Genomic DNA, 20,197 nt, shown 5'->3' with positions numbered 1-20,197 from the left:
GAGGTTCATTGCTGCCACCTTCAACTTTGGGCTGGGAATGACCTCACTTAATACTTAATACTCTGATCTTCAACAGAGTAATGAAGCCAATGGCTGGTTGGGGTCATATTGTAAATGCTGACTCAAGAGCCTCCTTACAAACAGCTATAAGGTGCCTGACTGTCAAACAGGTGAGCTCTGCCTCTGATTGGCCAAACTCATGATCTTGAAATATTTTCAACTGCAGACTGCACCCCAACACAGTGTGTGCTAATAGCGAAATCAGCGATTTGGACCAAAGCCACTTTTTGAACCAGGCTGTAAATGTGTTTTTCATATAATGACATAGAAGTCTGTTTGTTTTTTATATGGCTTGGTGTGTACAGGTCTCAGGTTTTTCTGCAACCAGCCTCAAGCTGATCGTCAACAAACTGCAACTGTTAGCACTTCTGCATGGGCTTCATGCTTTTAAATCAGATGTTGTCCCTTGTTTATACCCTGGAATGATCCTGTGACCCTCATTTTGGTCACATGACCAGAAGTTGTGGACTACAGTTTTAGAGTTCACTTCTTGGCTGTCGAGAGAGATTTTTTTCTTTGTTTTAACTTTGAAAAGAAAAAGAAGGAAAAAAAATTCAAAACAACTCCATGACAACCAGGAGACCTGGTTTGGTAGACAGGGCTCATGTGATACGGCTGAAACTGCCGCTAATTGGTTCCATCAGTGGGGCTGTTTAGACTGCTTAAGTTATAAACTGAACTCTTAATCCTGGGAAACTCAAAGCCATATTTTCTGTCAGCTATAGTAACACTTTTCTGACATCCATATCATCTGACATTTTATATAAAAGACACTACTCTGACAAAAACACACATATGTGTAAACATGGCTGCAGTTTAGACTTACTACTTCTGCTAATTTATTTGAAGTGAATCCAAAGTTATTTCACTTTAATTGTTAATTATTGTCCCCGCTGTGCAGACAAACAAAGCAGGTACGACAACAGGAAGTGCCAAAGGTTAATAAGGAAGTGAGACTACAACTGATGAGCTGGGTTAAACTTTGACTGAATCAAGTCTTTCATCTGGAGCATCTGATTTTCTGTTTCCTGTCTCATCAGACTTCATTTAGTATTGTCTCCGACCTCATCATCCTACAGCCTGTACCTGAGAGCCTGAGGATTTATTGTACAGCTGCTACTTGACTTCTGCTTTGATTTACTTTGAAATGTGTGAAAGAGTGCAAACAGACAGTAGAGCAGAACAAGAGCAGGAGTGCAGAAATGATTTTATCCATACCCTGATGATATGATCAGCAACTTACTAGCAGGAAGAGGTTTTCAACACAAATCACAGGACAGAAAACATAAAACAGACACCCACCCGAGCTTCCTCTCGTGGGAGGCGTGCTTACAGTACGAGCACAGCGCGGGCGTATTTGTGTGTGAGTGCATGGCTGCCTTTCAACAACAGGAGCGAGAGGAGGACTAGCTTGAGACCCCACTGGCCCACATGACAGCTCTCCTCAGGCTACCTAGTGTGTGGAGGCTGTCGTCCACATGATGGCAGAGCAAGGCCGGCTGTTCAGGACGAGGGCATTCCAGCCTTCACTGTCAGACCCAGATGGTGGATTTGGTCTCCTCCTTGCTTTATCAAGCTTTCCTCTGCCAGTTGTCTTCATGGAGACGTAGAAAATGGCGGCAGCCTTTAGGTTGAAACTCACGCTTTGCCACTCCTGTTTCTATGAGATCATCTCTGCATAGGTGCTAAGTACACTTATACACAGGCTAAGTGTAAAAATACTGATAGTGCATGTAGGGTGATGATGCCTCATGTTCTTGAAGCAAATTTAGCACAGGGATATCTACAAGTGCACATTTAACAACTCCATCATGATCACTTGATACTGATACCGTTAGTTGCTAAGCTAGCCAATCCCTTAAGATGAGTAACTGTATCATTAATAGCACCACTAGCAAACTATGTCCTCTGTTCCCGAATACATTTGGCACTGCAATTGCAGCTTATTTACACATTGAGATGTCTTTTACTTAACAAGAGACACAACTTAAACCGTGTTGCCATCAGGGGGAAAAGTCAGTGGCATGTCACCACAAACATCTAAGAGGAAAAAAAGTGAAGTTTCCTTAGAAAGGGTTTTTTTTCCTGGAGCACTCTTGCCCAGAAAAAAATCGGTCATAATCACAAACACACACACAGACAGACAGACAGAAGACAGAGAGCCAGCTCCCACTCAGTTCCCACTCGGGTCATGCAGCAGGCAGCGGAGGTCTGTGAGGTGGCGTCCTGGCTCCCACGTTGCAGCTGTCCTCCTTTTCTCTCCCCGTTCCAAACTGCTGTGAGAGCTGTTGTTCCCGCTTGGGCCCCGGTCCAGATCCACAGATTCAATGCTGCCAATTGAACTCTGGGGGGCTAAAGTGTGCTGTAATGTATTTACTATCCCTGCTGGCAGCCTTGTCTTGCTGTCCTTGAATGACCGTTTCCCATAGCTTATGCTGTGATGACATCACAGGCCTCCCTGGTATTTGAGTTGTGTACTCAGCATCATAGCTGCCTCCCCTTGCTCAGTTTGCATCTTTGATTCAACAGACAGGGAGAGGAAACCGGAGTGTAACCTCTGAGAAAGCAGCTGCCGGGAATGAGGTAGATAACTTTTCGAAGAATTCCTCATAAATATCTTTTCTTTATCTTATTCTAGTTTGTGCACAATAAACGTGTCTGCTCTGTTGTGATGAGAGCGTGGATTCTCTCCTCTCTTTCTCCCTCTTCAGATGACAAACCTCACCAATAACAGACTTTGATTCACAGGAGGAACACTGAGCCAATGTTTCCTCCGCTTTGCAGTTCAAGAACAATTTGTACTGTCTGTAAAACACACAAATTTGAATTCCTGACTTTAGTCACTGCACAGCTGCAGACTTGAAGGGCCTAATTCACCAGAGTAAACAGCAGTGGTGCATATAAACAAGCCTCAGTTTTTTTTTTTTACCACAGATTTTAACAGCGGAACCAAAGTGGTAATTACAAGAGCTCGGCATTTGAAGTAACACGTAAAACCACAACAAATAGCATTTTAACTCTCATTGCCATATTGATTTAATTACACGGCCTGCATGGGGAGTAATACACTGGCTTTCTTTTACAGATAGAGAAGTGAAACTTGGACGAGAGTTGGATGGTTGCACTGCACTGTTATGTAGGTGGTCTTTGTGTAAAAGACGACCATTTACTCTCGGGTGTTGGAGCGTTGATGACGGAACGCCAAAGAAAACCTGGAAGTGTTTTGGTAGCTTGAAATAGCTCCAGAGTTTCTTAGAGGGGCCAGTTCGACTCATGCATCGTTTAACCACGGGAGCACAAACAAACCGATAAAAGGCATGGCCGGCGGCATCTGCTAAAAGGCTGGTCATTATCACGCTGAAGGTGAGCAGCAGTTGGAGAAAAGTAAACACACCCAGGTGTGCAGAAATCTGGGCTCGCCTGACTAGGTGAAAAATCATTTCACTTAAAACAAAATTGTACAGAGTTTTCATCCAAAGTTTTTTTCCACCATCAGGAGCAGAAAAGGGGCACAGACATGATATGTCTGAGTGATTTAAGATCAGGTTACTACAGGGGACCCTGCTATAATCACCCATACCTAAATAGCCAGTACTCTGACTCAGTTTCTGGCACCTGAACACACACACAGCCAGCAGCCACTCGGACGCTCTTTGCTGCACTGGGAGGAAACTAAGAACAGCCCTCCACCTGAGACATCCACACGCAGACCCTGACCGTCAGGAGAGACGGGCGGGTTTGTCTGGACTCCAGCAGCCCGGGACCCCTGCCCATATGTGGTGATGTGGTCAGGGCTTAGGGGCCGGCTGGGGCTACTCTGCCCTAATTGGCGGAGGAAGATTAGGTCTGACCCTCTGCCTGTCTGCATGTCTGTCTGGCATCTGTTCGGGGACATAAGCCAGTGTGGTTCCTCGGGGTTAAATGTATGATCAATGACTAAACAATGCAAGGAAGCATTACTATCATCAACTTTTACTGCTTAGATCATGACTCCAGTAGCACAGATTTGCAGCATTCATGTGTAACATGATACATCACATGACACACAAGTGCACCCAGCTTAGTGCACAACTGTTTTCATAACATCCTGGAGAGGGAGACTGCAGACAAAACCAGCTCTGATCCTATCACAGGACACAGTGTACCAGAATGAAAAAGTACAGTCATGCAGGGTTGTTGTGCTGGAGCTACAGTGTGTTATCTGGACATATACGCCACCTGGTGGACAAAATGAAAAACTTCCCTCTTCCCCACACAAACTCAAGTAGGAAGGGTGGGTTTTGGATTCGTCTCTGATGTGCTGCTGGCATTAAAGCAGAACGACTGCAGGGCAGAGATTGCAGGTTGGTGTATAATAATGTGTGTGTGTGTGGGTGTGTGTGTGTGTGTGTGTGTGTGTGTGAGAGCCTACAGTGGTTGTAACCAGACTTAATAACAAGGTTGGTGTTTCCAGGCTGAGAATAGGACGTGACATTCTCAGAAAATGCAGAAGAAGATGAAGAAGGGGGGGGGGGGGGGGGGGGGGGGGACTAAGAGAGAGGCAGTTTGTATGTGTGTAAGAAACGGTGTTGGCTGACTGCCCACGCAAATGACAAGCGGATTCCACCCACTGAGTCAGATACAGATGAGTGCTGTGACTACTGAGACTGGTTGTCAAGGAGATCCACTCTGTTTGTCAATTAAAGGAAATCCGTGTGAGGATGACTCTGACCTCGAAAATGAATAAATGACAAACTCAGAGTGGCATCAAGACAAAAACAAGTCACTCAACAAATAAATCAACATGACACAATCAATGTGCTCCACACAGAGTGGTTGCTCGGATTGAAAAGTAAAAAATCAAACATGGTTTTAATGATTTTGTCAAAGATCATGCCGTCCACTTTCCTCCATGTCAGCCACTCCCTGGCTCCTCCTGCCAACCAGCCCGTTTTAATAATAGATCCCAGGTAATTAGAGGGCTGTCTCATTCATTATTCACCTCCAGCAGGACAGGCGGACCACTCACCCCCGCTCTTACAATCTGCCTACTTCATGGTAGAAGCCAGGCTGTCTTCACCATCAGCCAACTTAGCTGTTGTATATTACAGCAGGCTGATTTTTTTTTAAAACCATGGGTCAAGAAAAGGCCAATATCCTGCATCTGAACTCAGTTTTTCAGTGAGGTGAAGTATGATGATGCAGAGATGTTCCTCACCTTGCTCTCGCTGCTGGTCTCTCTGCTCCATGGACACCAGTGCTGAGAAGTGAGCCTGATCGTAGGCTAGGACCAGAGGGGAGCAGTGGCAGCGGCTTGGAGGCACCTCCAGAGGCAGGTAGAGTCCTCCAAACGGGATTGGAGCAAATGCTGGAATACAGACAGATCCACATATAAACCTCACATATCACTTTAAAGAACCAAAGAAAATAAGACACCAAGTCATGGTACAACCACCTCAGAAAATACTGCCAATATAATACTGATACGGAGTTTTAATGATGCTGACTACTATTCACCTTTTTATCTTCTTATGATTGGACTTCTGAGATATTTTTAAAAGATATATTCCAGAAATCAACAGCCGGAGAATTGTGTAAAACTCAACAGCAAGACTTTTAACAAAAAAGAAGAGAGAACACATTGCACCTGCTTGAATGCTCAACTCAGCTCAAGTCAAATTTATTTATAAAGCACTTTAAAAGAATCACAGCTGAAACAAAGTGCTGTACATAAAAGGAGACTTCAGGAATAAATAAGTAAATAAATCAATAAAACAGAGGTGCAGGTAGTGAAATGATTGTTACATTGTTCTTAAAACAATTTGAAAACAATGAACAATTCATACAAAGTAGAACAAACCATAAAACACTAAAACATGAGCAGAGTCTCAAGCTGGGTTAAAAGCCAGAGAATAAAATAAGGTTTTATGACTTTTTTTTTTTTTAACCGAACAGTGACACACACTCACAGGCTGATTTTTAATACTTCTCAAGGCACTTCCTGGCCTGGTCTTGGTTTGCCCATATATATTTCTCCCCTTTAACAAATCAGTGCACATTCCAGGACCCTCAAACCATTTCCTACACCTCTCACTCTAAATCTAAAGGTGACTGAGATCTTGCTGTGTGATGGCGTTGTCAAGAGGCCATAAAATCCAGTTTCACACAAATTTGATACATTTTCATGTAACTGACAGGATCTGTTGTAAGAGGAGAAAAGTTAGCTGATGGTGAGAGTGTAGCTTGTATAATATAATTCTAAAATTGTGGGGTTTCTTTCAGAATTTTTGCTTTGATTATAGAATGGCTGAAGAGAGACAGAAAATGTGAGTAAGTAACCCAGAACCTGCGACCACTGGGACTAGGACCATGGTCTCTGTACATGGGGCGAGATTGGCTAACTGGCAGCCCCCAAAGTTTGATTAATGCTAGTTATGTTGGAGGTATGTTTGCCTTGTGTTTTATTCCTCTGCTTTTTGTTTCAGCACAAGATTGTTTTAGTGTTTCCACATAAAAAGCAAAGAGAACATAAGTTGATCTTTTGGTATCTTTATCCCTGATGCCTTGCAATGATGCTCCCATTCAGTTACCTCTTTAACGCCAAGCTTTTCAGGCACAAGACTTTATACCACAGTTAAGCTGTGAATTACAACAAATTGCATTTGAGGGCAGCAAAAATTGAAGCTCTGCATGATTGGCTTTCCTTTAACCACACAGTTTCTTTTTAATAACTTATAGTTATTTACTTTTGTTGAAAGGCTTGTTTCACCCAAGGTGATTTATTTATTTCTTGCCTGATTATCTTTAGTTGTTCCTCTTTTTCCGTACGTCTCAGCCTTTCATTCTCCCATTGTTGTACACTGAATCGTTGTTTCCTAATTACAGCCTATTATCTGTCCAACTTCTGTAGAAAATGGAGCCAAGATGTGGTTACCTTCTCCTCCTGAGTCTCTGAGCATGGTGTCAGCCACCACTACAATCGGCCTGCGTAACACGTGAGCCAGCACAAACACATGGAACTCTTCCAGACTCTCATACACCGGATCTTCAGAGTTATCCACACTGCAAAAACAAAAACAAACACACAATACAGCGGGATGATGTGATACTGTTACAATTTCCTGCATATAGTACTGACCAAAAGGAAACATCTGAAGCCAGAATAATAAGCTATGTGCTAATCATAACCTATTCTGATTTAGTTGGATCCATTGTGCCCGCTGGCTAACATTAACAGACAGGCCGACAGTGAGTAAGGTCCATCTGTTCATACTAGAGTTGACAAGAAAGGGAGCAGGAGAGAAGAAAGGAGAAAGGGAGGGAGGGAGAGAAAACAGAGACAGAGCTCTCAGGCATGCAACCACCAGGGAACCAGAGGAAGTGCAACAATTAAGTTGTCAGCCACACAAACGGCCACGCTGCCAAATTCACTCTAATAAAGAGCCTCTTAATATGTGAATCCCACTCATCCTATTTAGGGGGCTCATCTCGCACTAGGGCCATCAAACATCCCTAACCTGATTACTGTGTTACAGTCAAACTCAATGAGAGGTTAAAACCACTGAATGAACGAGTAAATTATTCTTTTTGATGAGCCATTTTTAGTGACACAGGGAAGTAAACGCTGCAGAAACAAATGAACTTCATGCTAAAAGACATTTTAATGCGTTAAGATGATGTTTTGATCTACAGCATACTTCTGAATCAGTCTGTCTGTTTAACGTATATAGTTTCCCCACATCAGATCAGCTGCTATACCACACATACGAGAAAGTACCTTTGTCTATTTTAGTGAAAATGGAAACAGAAAACAACCAAACAGTTTCAGTGCGTAGGTGGAGTCAGTTTCCAATCTGCCTCTGTAGCCTGAGATAAACCCACTTATGCTTGTTTATGCAACAGGGGGGCTGCGCAAATCACATCACCTGCAGCAGCTTAATGCAATCCACAGCTCAGGGAAACTGTAACAGCAGAAATGATTAATACTGACATCAGCCAGTAGATGGCATAGCCTCACATGAGAGTTTTCACAGTGCTATCCTATCAAGACAGCAATATGAAAGAGCAACCAGGAACAAAAAGCCTCCTTTAAAAACTTCATCTGGATGAAAAGGTCACCTTTGTTTTAATGTGGGACCCCTGCAGAGTGACAGCTGTATTGTGTCTGATCAGGGTTCAGCATGTGCTTGCAGGCTTTTCTGGGATAAATGTGAGCGCAGCAGCTTACCCTCCGCTGGTGTTGCCGTTCTTGCTGAGGTGAGTGCGTGGCTCACTGGAGGCCAACTTCAGCAGCTCGTTCCACTCTCTCTCCCACTCCTCCTCAGTATACACCAGCCCTGACTGCACAAACACACACAAATGGAAAGTCTATTAAGCACGTGCTGATGCTCGCCCACGTAATCCCTATTATTCATTCTTTCTATTTCCATCTGCATGCACAAGGTTATATTCTGAAGCTCTATGCATGGGGATATTTGAGTATTTGCAGCATACTTCAGCAATTAAGGGAACGCTGGACATGTTTTTGCAATTTTTGTTGTGTCAGATTTATCTTAGATCAGTGGGCCACCAGGATGCCTCCGGCATTTTCAAAACATGAGCATCTGGACTACTTCTTTGCCTGAGCTATCTTTGGTGACACCATTTTGCTAATAGATAAGAAAATACTTGAAACCATTACAAGAAAGAAAAGGAATTGCAAAAGATTTGCCAGCGTTGAAAGGATGGACACTGTAAAGACAAAAATCCAGTACGGAGGCTAAAATAAGCCCTAATTAACAGAGATTTCAGCAGCTCACCCTGCTGTTTTTTTTGTAATGCATTTAGGATCAGTGTGTAAAGATGAACACTTCCCAACCTCTTTGTTTTGTTGGGTTTGCTGCCACCTCCACCGCCTCTTGAGAGCATCTCTCTCAGCTCCGCTCTTCATCATGGTGTACAGGGATTTCCTCAGCATCAGGTCTCTGTCGTGAAAGCCCCACATCCCTGAACGACGCAGACACAACAGCGTTACTGCATGCAGAGACTGAGGACATGACAGCACAACCACTACATATTTATGAGTCAAAACGTGTTGGATTTCTTAACTGCAGCGAAGTTTAAAACTACACTGTGATGCTCTCTAACTTTCTGCCCTGAAATGCCTTTTATCGCCCATCAAAGGGGCTTTCAGCTGCTAAACTGTCAGAGTAGATCACATTAGCTCTGTTTCCTTCAAACATAATGCATTCTCTGTGTGCTCCAGCAGTCCTCCCTATTCTGAGGCAACAGTCTCCTCCAGCACAGACCTGTTGAACTGTTATCTCCCTAAAACCTGCAGCTGACAGTTTCCTGAAATCTATAGGTCACTTGTCTCCCTCCCCTTGTCTCCCTCCCTCCTCTTTCTTACTCCCTCCTCTGACAGTGTTATTAGACATCAGTGACAGTGTCCTGAAGTTTTGTGATAAAAAACTGACTTTAGAGGTTCTGATGGAGGTTATGCTCCTGCTGTACTGTAGTGCACATGAGTGTCTTACCCAAAGAGGCAGCATGGAGGAGGCAGTTCCCATCTCCTGTGGTGGCCAGAGGAAGCAGCTTCTTACAGCTGGTGCACATGGTGGACCACCAGTTCAGACGACCTGAATGTGTACACAAAATAATGAGACAACTGGGCACATGTTTTTTTCTGTAAAAGTAATTTCTCTGAAAGTAATGCAATTTCAAAAAGTCATCTGAATGTTTGTTCAATTTGCAATTACTTTTATAGTTAAATATTGGTATCCCTTATAAACTCAAGATTTTACAGACTTATAAAGTTTTTACAAAAAACTACTTACATTGTTGCATGCTAATTAGATGCTCCAGAGCAACATCCAAGACATGAGGCAGGAGCCTGATTTTTTGAAGCCCACATGAGTCATTTGATCTTTCATACCCCCAGATGTGAGCGTATGTTCATTGGGTGTCATTACCAAACAAGCTACTATTTGAATATTTTAACTTATTAGTAAGCCAACCAACATTTTCTGCAAAAAGTGTAATATGTTATTACTGTCATGCATCATTACCATCACACAGGTGATAAGCCCAAAAAAGTGACAACCTTGTCCTTTTGAATTTTCAACGCACAGAAAAAGTGTTAAAATACCATCATAGAGACTTTTTCATAACTTCTTCAGCCTAACTCTTACAATTATTATTTTTTTTGTAAGAAACATTTTCTTCCTGTAAATCTACCCTGGAGACAGAAAAACTCCCTTAATCAACAAACTATTATTTTCACTGGCAGCACCTTTTTTCAAAACTCAAACAATGCAGGTTAGTCCTTTAAGCACTTAGAGTCCTGAGCACCAAAACTTCCACCGTGCCAGCTGTTAGCAACACATAAGTGACACTTCTACACTTTTCCTACACTGGTAATCTAAATCTATTTGGAGAGGGCAGGACTTCTGATATCAACAACAAAGGCAGTGGTCCATTTAAAAGCAAAGCTTCTCTCACTCTGGCTCTTTCTAGATACATTTTCTAGGTCTAGGTCTGCTGCTTATGGTACAACACATTTTCTTCTGACTTTTCTTTTCAAGGTTCCACTAAATTAAATAAAAAATGAATGAAAACAGACTTCACCATCATCATGAAGCAAATTTGAAGTGCCCAGGGCAAACATTGTTATCTTATAACAGTTGCATCTCTTGTGTTGTATGAGCCAAACAACAACATTTAGTAACTGTGTCCATTAATGCATTTTTGTGCTGAAAGCTCCAACAGCCTTAATCCATGAGTGCTTATACTGACACTTATTGTTACTAGGTTACACATTTTTTTTTTTTTTTATACAAAGCATCTGGTTTCAAGAGTAGACTTAAAAGTCAGTCACAGAATGCTCTCTTTGGTTCATTTGGTTGCTTTCATTTAATAGCATTTTGAAAAAAAAAAAGTATATATATATATATATATATATATATATATATATATATATATATATATATATATATATATATATATATATATATATATATATATATATATATATATATATATATATATATATATATATATATATAAATTGTGCTGCAGAATTAGCAAAAGATCTGGCTCTAGATTTGGAAATTTTACTTAAAAAAAAAAAAGAATCTAATGAGTTTCCCTTCTGTGTCGATGTTAGCCATTGTTGTCTGAAAAGTGATGTCCCAAATCCTGCCGCTTCTTGCTCCTGATTGGCCGTAAATCAAATTGTGACACTGGCAGACACGGCAGCGTTCTTGCTAGCTGACATTTGGTTGGAACAGTAGGTGCTGCAAATGCAAAAACTGCATTGGTGGACACAGCCACTTAATCTTAATCCAGCCTATAATATCTGCAAAATCAAGAAGATAATCTACAAAATGAAGACTTTATACAAAACAAAATAAATCAGGAAATTAAAAGACAGCAGGTTTACTTTACTGTAAACATGTCATTAAATAAGATAACTCAGTACAGATCAGTGTCTAGAAATAACAGACAGATAATGAGAGGAAATATTAACATGCAGCATAAAGTCGGTACTGCAGCATTTACCAGTAATTGTTGATTGAGGACAACTAGCCAACAAGCTTTATTATCCCCAAATAACTGAACTTTGAAGGTAGTCATTAGCACAGGCCATATGCCTCCACACACTCTGAAACGCCTAGCACTCTCCCACTCAGAAAATCTTCCTCGCCAGCCTGAGTCCCACAGTATCTCCAGTTTGAGCTCCATCACCGCCCTGCACATGTCCCCGAGGGAGAGACGATGGCTTCACAGCTTTGGGCATGGCAGGCTGCTTTACTGCAGGCAGGCAGGCTCGCTGCTCTGAGCGCAGGGTTATCTGACTGCATCCTTTATTTAACAACCATAAACACTGAAGAAGCTCTGAAAGATTTACACGTTAGTGTCTATGGGCTCCAAATGCAGATGTTCTTATCCCTTTCTTATATTTTTTTAACAATTAATACTCACATTTTTCTGGAAACACTAGATTTTACAGAATCTTTAATTCTAAAGATTTTCCAGTTTTTGATGCATCTTATTTCAACCAAATCTGTTAAATTACTGAGTTTTAACCTAACTTAACATCAAATGAATGCTATCAACTGGCTGTTATGTTTCCAATGTCTCTATCCCTCTGTGTTTATTGGAGAATAAAACAGATCATTAACTATGATTATAAAACAAAACTGAATCCTCCCTCACAGAGATTAATCAAGTAAATCTTCTTCTTCTGGGACACAGACAATATGAACACATTTCAGAGTGTCCAGACATTCCTTTTTGTTTAGCTGCTTTTGGACAGAAGTAGGTGAGGAAAGATTGCTGCTGTCTCTGTGTGGGAAAATCTGCAGGAAGATTTAAAACTTCACTAACTAGTTTTTCCCTGTTAGTTCAAAGCTTCAGCTGGGAGACGAATCCTTTGAGATCCAGGATGCTTTGAATTAGGTTGTTGTCATCTTGCTTCCAGATGATGCTGCTTCTCTGATCTTACTCTCAGCCTCACCCTCTGAGCCTCGGTCTACATTACTCTTACTCTTCCTCATTCCTCTTGCATCTCTCTCTGCTGCAGCTTTGAGGGTGTTCTGCATTTTGGTGTTATCCAAATAGTGTGTTCTGTGTCTGATATCAGTTTATATCATAACCTGTGGTACTCACCAGCCTGCTCCAGAGCCATCATGGTGGACTGCTCTATCAGGTCTCTCTCTATAAAGCTCCTGAAGTCCTCGCTGTACACGCTGAGGTCTGGCAGCTGGAATGTGTAGATGGGCATCTCAAGAGGGAACTGCTCGCTGGTACACTCGTTGGCCACCTGCAGCCGCGCCAGGGAGACGATAGCAGAGCTGGCGTGGGAGATCCCACGAGACAAGCGCTTCTCTGGGGGGGGCGGGTAGAAGAAATGGTTAAAAAAGGAGAAAACTATAGATCACTGAGATGATAATAAGGTATTGAGGTGGTCTTTGTACCTTGTGCATTGTCCTCCTGCTTCTGTGCACACGGCCTGTCGATCTTGCTGACATGGGTGGGCGTATCACGTGTCTCTGGCGGCTTATAGTAGCGGCCCTCATTGAAGACCTGCGGCAGGTTGGCAGTGTGGACCTGCCTGAGCTCCTCATAATCATTAAGAGCAGCACTGAGGTCCCAGTTTTTACCTGCAGGACACAAACAAGAGCGGTTTTGATTTTACAACAACACTGATTATTAATGGAATCAAAATACACTCCGAAACAAAAGCTTAAGGCTGGGGTAAAAAATCCCAAGAATTTGCATTTTACGCTTGGGAATTTGTTAGCAGGTTGAAAGTAAAGCTTCAAAATGCAAAAAGAAGAAACAGGAACGAGAGAAAAAGTAGAGAGCATGTTACTTAATGAAGCTGTGAGGAGTATCTGTTTATAGTGGACACCTTTGGCTGGAATTGCACGCATACTGTTGTGATGACATGACTCTAAACAAGAGTGTTTGTTTAGAAATGAATGGAGATCGGATCTTCTCGTTAACACAACTTTTCTTTGTTCAAGACAACTTTTTACTGAATAAAACCCAACAAGGGAAGGTCTTTATCAACAGTCACGTAAAGCTGTTAGTTGAAACTTGACAACAAGCAAACTTTGTCAGTTTGTACCGTAGTTTAGTAGATGACTTTATTAAGTGTAACTCACAGCCCGTGCATGGAATGTTGATGAATCCTGATTATGTCCTCCCAGTGCTCATTTACCAAGCAGAGCTAACTTAACCTCACTCACCATTTTACTGATAGACTCTCAAGTTTGAACAGATCACTGCAGAATAACTGCTGCATATGGGTTGGAATGAACATTATCAGAAACAGCCTCGCCCATGTTTTAGCCTTTAGCCCATGATCTAACACTCTTGTTAGCTTCCTTCTGCTCTTCTATTATTTTACTATAAATTTAGCTTTTAGAAATTACCTATTTTGATACTAATAATCTCATTTTATGTTATTGATTGAAATCAGGCATATATCTAGAGGTGAGACTTTTTCCAGATCACATATAAAGTTCTCGTAGCCTCTTTCAGGTAAACTGAAATTAAACAAAAACTGTCTGTTCATCAGCTGATCAAATCTGGGCAGGAATCTCTTTCATTTCATTTTATTTTCAGTTCAGACTTCAAATTGCTATTACCTCTGATTGTAAAAGTGTCTTTGTGTCTTGCTCCTGTTTTGTTTTTTTTTTTTTGTTTTTTTTGGTATTTTGAAGCTCTACTCACAATCTGTTTACGATCCACCGGTGCAAAGTGCAAATTTTAGGGATTTTGCCTCCACTCTTCAGATTTTGTTCATGTTTTTGCCCGCCCAGCAAGGCTAATTCCGCTCAGGGGACAACATTGAAGTTGAAGCTGATTGTACATTTAGTCAAGAGTGCAATAATCAAAGGGTGTGGCTTTGATTTTTTCTGATGTTACCTGAAAAGAATCCAGAATTTCCAAACCCTTAGCAGATCTGGTAAGTATGCAGAGGAAAATCCAGATTTCCTTCAACTGACTGATAAAAACGATCAATACTTCTTTTGATAATTAAAAAAAACTGAGTTGAATTCTGCACCTTGGGGAAGTGATCTATAGTGTATATGGAATAACCCCATACTGTGATGAGGCATCATGAGGATAATAACTTGATTTTAAGGTTGGGTGGTGAAGCAACAATAAAGATAGTGATTGGAGACAGATCCTTTAACAGAGTGACAGCAATATCCTGATGTGCCAGAGGAAGCACCCACACACTGGTAACACATGAGTGGCATAAACACGCACACAGACAGTTGTCTCCTCTGGGTGCTGTCTCACAAACAGAAATGCCTTCCAGATTTCAGGACACAAGTAAAGCCTCAGTCTTATTATATCTCAGTGTGCCACAGGAACCATCTACAACACTGTCTTCACAAAAGTCTCATCAATGCCTGCAACAGCAAATGTGCAGAGTATGCCTGCGTGTAATCTGAGTATGTTTATGAACCAGTGTGCATTAATGGACTCTCTGTGTAAGAGACCTGCAGGAAGTTATCCTCTTTGAGCCTGCAGCCCCAACCTCCTGACTTCCAGACACGATGCTTCTCAGCTGTCTGAACATGAAACCTGGCACCACTTGCCACTGTCTCTCACGCCAATCAATGCTAAACTGATTCTGCTTTATGGATCTGCACACATCCTGGAATACAACTTAAAGTCAAGCATACGAAGGCATTGTGCCAGCTGCTTCTTTCTTGATTGCTGCCGTCTGCTAAAAGAAGAGTTAAAATTCAGCTGCTGTATGAACTCCTCATTCTCTCCACATTAAAACACTTTGAATCAAACTGGGTGCACAGGAAGATATTCCACACAGGGCCAGCAGGAGTAGATCTTAATAATCAAGCTTTAATAAATAAGCTTATATCAGGATTGAAAAAACTACACAGTAAAAACCTGCTTCTTAATATTTTGACCACTATTTCTTTACTACATAAATCTGCCTCTAGGGGGTGCACCACATGCAGGGCTAAGAGTCCCTCTGTCTGTCTCCCTGCTTCCTCCTCACACTATCCTGACTCAGATCGGAGAGGGTCACAGAGCGGCTGACTGATGCAGGCCTTGAAAGTGAAGCTAACACCAGAAAAAGGCAGAAATAGGACATCCAGGCCCACGTCTGTCTCGCCTGAGTGCAGTGTCGTGTTTGGTGTCACATGTACGCCTCTGGTGGCTTAGTACTGGTGCATAATCAGAAAAAAACGACAGAGGGGGAGGAAGAGACAGACACAAAACGCTTTAATTCTCCATCAGTCTAGTCACCAGCTGCATAATGTACACACAGAGAAACAAAAAACTGCACCTGACACACAGACACCACACAAACTGCAAGGATTTCATGGTCTGATGGAAGTCTGATTAATGTGGAGCATGCTTTTATTTCTGTAAGGTACACAAAACTCCTGTCCGTGAGTTCAGCGTTACTTGTCTGCAGCTTGACCAGATGCTTGAATGCAATGAGAAAACAGCCAAGACTGAAAAAGCAACATAAACACAAACATCACTTTTACTGTTCCCACATATCAAAGCCAATTCAACTGACCATCAGCAAGCTTTTTGTTGCCGTGTGCACTTTTGCTCTCCTGTGTTTTCGTCTGAACGGCGCTGTATGTAAGCTATACAAGTGCCAGCAGCACTCTGCTCCTCAATGAGTTCCAATGAATGGGCACAAAGCTCTCCCTGGAGAGTGCACTCGTAAAACTGCCACACCGGCCTCTAAATCAGCAGGCTGGCTCACTGTTGCAAACCCCACATATCTCCTCCCTCTCTTTGTTTGCCCTCTTTCCTTTTCTCTCTACCTTTCCTCTTCTTTTGTTTTTCTTTTCCTTCCCTTCCTCAGCTCAGCAGCAGTGGCATAACAGGATTCAGCAGCTGATCCAAAGAAAAATCCCAAATATTGAGTTTTCTATGTAAGTTTTCTTATTAAGTTTTCTAGCTTTTAACTTTTGAGGTTAGAACCCTCCAGGGTTCCTTGATTTGCTCATAAGTTTACAGACCTCTGCAGAAGTTGTTAAATATTGTCCATTTGGGGGGAAAATGACACTAGTAAAGATGAACAAACTGAAAACTTTAATTTTATTAATAGCGGTCAGGTGAAACCATGGGGCAAAACATAACTACACATGCCCTTTTTTAAAATCCTAATAGTGACTTGTTTAAATGTATTTACTGTATAAAAATCCAGTGAGTTTCTAAGCTCTGCATATTTCATCCAGAGCTCCAGAGATATTCTGGATACTGAGTCATAGTAAAAGCAAAAGAACTGTCCAAAGACCTGCCAGAACCAGAGTGAAAAAAAAGACATCCAAAGATCTAAAAATGCAAATCAGTAGAGTTCAAGCACTGTTAAAGAAGTAAAAAAAAGAAATTATTGGTTCTCTTCGAAAATTCTGCCAGGGTATAGAAACTTATGAGCCCAACTGCATTGATGAAGCACAAGTTTTGGTTAAAAAGTCCTGTAGTCACTCAACTGGCCACAAGAGGCAAGCTGTAAAACCCAGTTGATCTTAACTAGGTCCCATATGACAATACCTTGATTTAACATGTATATATTTCCATTTAAGAGGCTGTGAGGAGGATCTGTTTAAATTGGATTGCAGTGACACCTTGTGGCCTGGAGTCGTCTGCACACTGTCGTGAAGATGTGACTCTTAACATTCAGTGTGTTTGTTTTAGGAATGTATAGAAATCAGATCTTATTTTGAACACTACTTTTCTTTGTTCAAGACAACCTTATATCAGGTACAACAACATGAGGAAAGGTATTTATCAACAGTTACATAGCGCTGTTGCTTGAAATGTAACACCAAGAAATCTTTGTCAGTTTGCATCATAGTTTAGTGGCTGGCTATATCAAGCGTTACTTTCAGCCTGGTGCTCTAAAAGTCCATAATGTGTAACATACGCAAATCCTGGGTATGTCCTGCCAGTTATCTACCAAGCAGAGCTAACGTAACCTCACTCTTCATTTTATTGATAGACTCTCAAGTTTGAACAGGCCACTGCAGAATAACTGCTGCATATGGGTTGAAATGAATATCATCATAAACAGTGTTTCAGCATTACGCTATCACTCTCCCAGAGCTTCTGCTCTTCAGTCCTTCTCATTTTAAGTGTTGATTATGATCAGGCAAATATCTAGAAGGGAGACTTTTTCAAGATCACTTAGAAAGTCCTCACAGCCCCTTTGAACATACGTTATGTTTATTTCTCTTGCGATGACAACACAGGAGCTACAATTTTGGGTATTGAATGATCTAATTTACAGTTTTAAAGCTAGGCACGGTTTAGAACAACAGGTGGATTTGCCAGCAGGCAACAGCCATTTTGTCATCGCGCTACAGTGAATGAACATTGCGTGTATATGTTTGATGCTCTTTGGGAGATTTTTGTTTGACTAATATAAAAAAAACACTGATTGATGTGCAATTTTCATGATGTGCACTTATTGACTGTCTAAAAAACAAATCTTTAAATTATTCTGAGAATGAAAACTTTATATTTTACTGTATTCATGCTCAGAGTTCTTGGCCTGGAATCTCACGACGATATTTTGTGATGGTTTACTTAATCTTGGCCTATAGTCAACTTTTCTCTGTAGACACTGATGAGAATGGTTCTTTAAAATTACCCAGTTGGTCTCATTCACCAATGAAGGTACAATTTTTCACTCTTTTGCCAGCTAGAGCAGGTAGAAGTAAAGCTTGAATAACTTTAACTACAGCTTTCTGTGAATCAGCTCCTTGCTCCTGTGGTCCCTCTATGGTCACATGTGGCCAAAGAAAATGATCCAATAAAGGCTACAAGACAAAATCTTATGGTTTCAAAATAATTAAAACACTACATAATGTTACAGTGGCCATGATTTATGTTGGAGTCCTGGGACACTCACCTTCCAGCAGGTCTCTTGCCAGACCTGGTTCTGCCCCCGTGGACCGAACAAAGTCTGACAGGACCGCGTCCATGTCCAGAGTCATGTGATCATGTGTGTGCGCTGCCCAAGGTGCAGCGGAGGCCTTGGTAGACGCCAGCCTTCACGTTCTCATCTAAGGAAAACACAAACAGAGAAAGGTGAAATTAATTCAAAGACACATTTAAACGTTTATTATCATCAATTTTCAACGGTCTGATTTTAATCCCAGACCGTAGTCTCAGTCTGCTCCTGCTGATGTGTAATGCTTCACAGCCCCACACTTGCTGTGCTCCTCCCTGCCTCTGCTCACAGTCACAACAAAATGTCCAGTAGCACAGATGTAATATCAACAACAAAGCCAGAGGTCGTATCCAGGACACACCTGCCTATCACCAAAGCCTTTGGCCCACCGCCCATGATCACAACAACACTTCCTACCACAGAGTGTCAACCAGGGGTTTCTGGGTTTGATCCAACAGCTTACTCTGAGCTGGACAGCAAGAGAGGGAGAGAGCTCTGAGCGACTCAGTGTGATGCTATTTAGTATGATCCTAGACGGCGAAAAATGTTGATGTGACTTTGTAGCACTTGGACTCGAATGATCAACAAGCAGAGCCTTGTTGGGTCTTAAATAACAACTCAGAGATGCACGGCAGTCACTCCCTCGACCCATGGAATGAATGAGTCCTTGCATAGTTTTCGTTCCATTTCAGGCTGTGTGGGCGAGAAGAGAGGAACGGAGCTCAGAGCATTGTCAGTGAAGAAACACAAACCCACACAGATTACAGCTCTGACACCAGGCTCCTCTGTGTGTGTGTGGACGGCTGCTCGGGTCTCTTGCCTTGACCCTAGAGAAGATGGCGAGCATGCTGGAGACTCTGAGGCTCCGTTTACCACAGTTAACCACAGTTTACCACAGTTTACCACAGTTTACCACGGTTAACCGCAGTTATGACATGACCAACCTACATGTTCTAGCTAAGTGTTGTGAGCTTACAGAGCTGTTACAAAACAAATCCTGTTGTTCCCTGCTCCTAAGGAGGTAGGACATTTATTGATTACTCTGAAATGAATAGGATGGATAATATGTTTTGTGAATGTGATTAGCATTTTCATCAAATGCAATTTAAAGGCTCATAACCCCACAACAAAAAGTCACACTGAAGTGCTTCATCAGAAAGAAATATCTTTGTTCAAGGCTGAGCAACTTTATCATATGCATTATTAATCAGTCAAAGCTGCACTTAAGCTGTAGTTTAGCTGACCTAGTTACTGTCAGCCATTTGCATTGTGTTGCATGTTGTACTGATAGAGTCTCAGCACACATGAACTACTGTACAGGAAGCACAGGGTGGGTGGTCGGATGGAGCAGTTACAAGCTGAGATCATATCAGACAAGTTATCAAATCTCTGAAGATGCACTTACACAAATGTGTGTCAGACTTCCTTCATTCAAACTGAAAGAAACATCTTCCAGAGAATTCAAAAGGCTTGAAAGCCAGCCTGTGATGTATTTCCCTTCTCTGAGGACCAAAGAGACAACATATGTGCACCTAATTACTCTCTCTAGGGGTGGATACTTAACTCGGTACTGAATAATAGGCCTCCCATTGAGTGAGAATCACAATATTGCTTTATAGGGCAAAAAGCCTTGAGTCTGGTGGTGTGGAGAAAGACACAGAAATAGCTGATTCTTATAAGTCATGACCTCATCTTCTCCCCTAAGAACTGCCC

The 20,197-nt window shown here is 41.8% G+C and overlaps 1 protein-coding gene across 1 annotated transcript in view; it reads right to left on the bottom strand.

The window, feature by feature from the left end:
- otud7a (OTU deubiquitinase 7A) overlaps positions 1–20,197 on the bottom strand; it is a 48,332-nt gene that overhangs the window by 6,116 nt on the left and 22,019 nt on the right. The window contains exons 3-10 of the mRNA XM_074678177.1: positions 18,443–18,596; positions 12,996–13,181; positions 12,688–12,906; positions 9,555–9,656; positions 8,897–9,024; positions 8,267–8,379; positions 6,974–7,101; positions 5,258–5,407 (exon numbers count right to left, since the gene is read on the bottom strand). Coding sequence (XP_074534278.1) covers positions 5,258–5,407; positions 6,974–7,101; positions 8,267–8,379; positions 8,897–9,024; positions 9,555–9,656; positions 12,688–12,906; positions 12,996–13,181; positions 18,443–18,527 — 1,111 coding nt within the window. The 5' untranslated portion in view covers positions 18,528–18,596. The remainder of the gene's footprint in view (positions 1–5,257; positions 5,408–6,973; positions 7,102–8,266; positions 8,380–8,896; positions 9,025–9,554; positions 9,657–12,687; positions 12,907–12,995; positions 13,182–18,442; positions 18,597–20,197) is intronic.

Source organism: Halichoeres trimaculatus, unplaced genomic scaffold (genome assembly GCF_033239565.1).
Source record: "Halichoeres trimaculatus isolate MK-OKI-2021-1 unplaced genomic scaffold, fHalTri1.1 fHalTri1_scaffold_10, whole genome shotgun sequence".
Lineage (NCBI taxonomy): Eukaryota > Metazoa > Chordata > Actinopteri > Labriformes > Labridae > Halichoeres > Halichoeres trimaculatus.
Note: the sequence above shows the minus strand (reverse complement) of the source record. Positions and strands in the feature narration are given on the sequence as shown.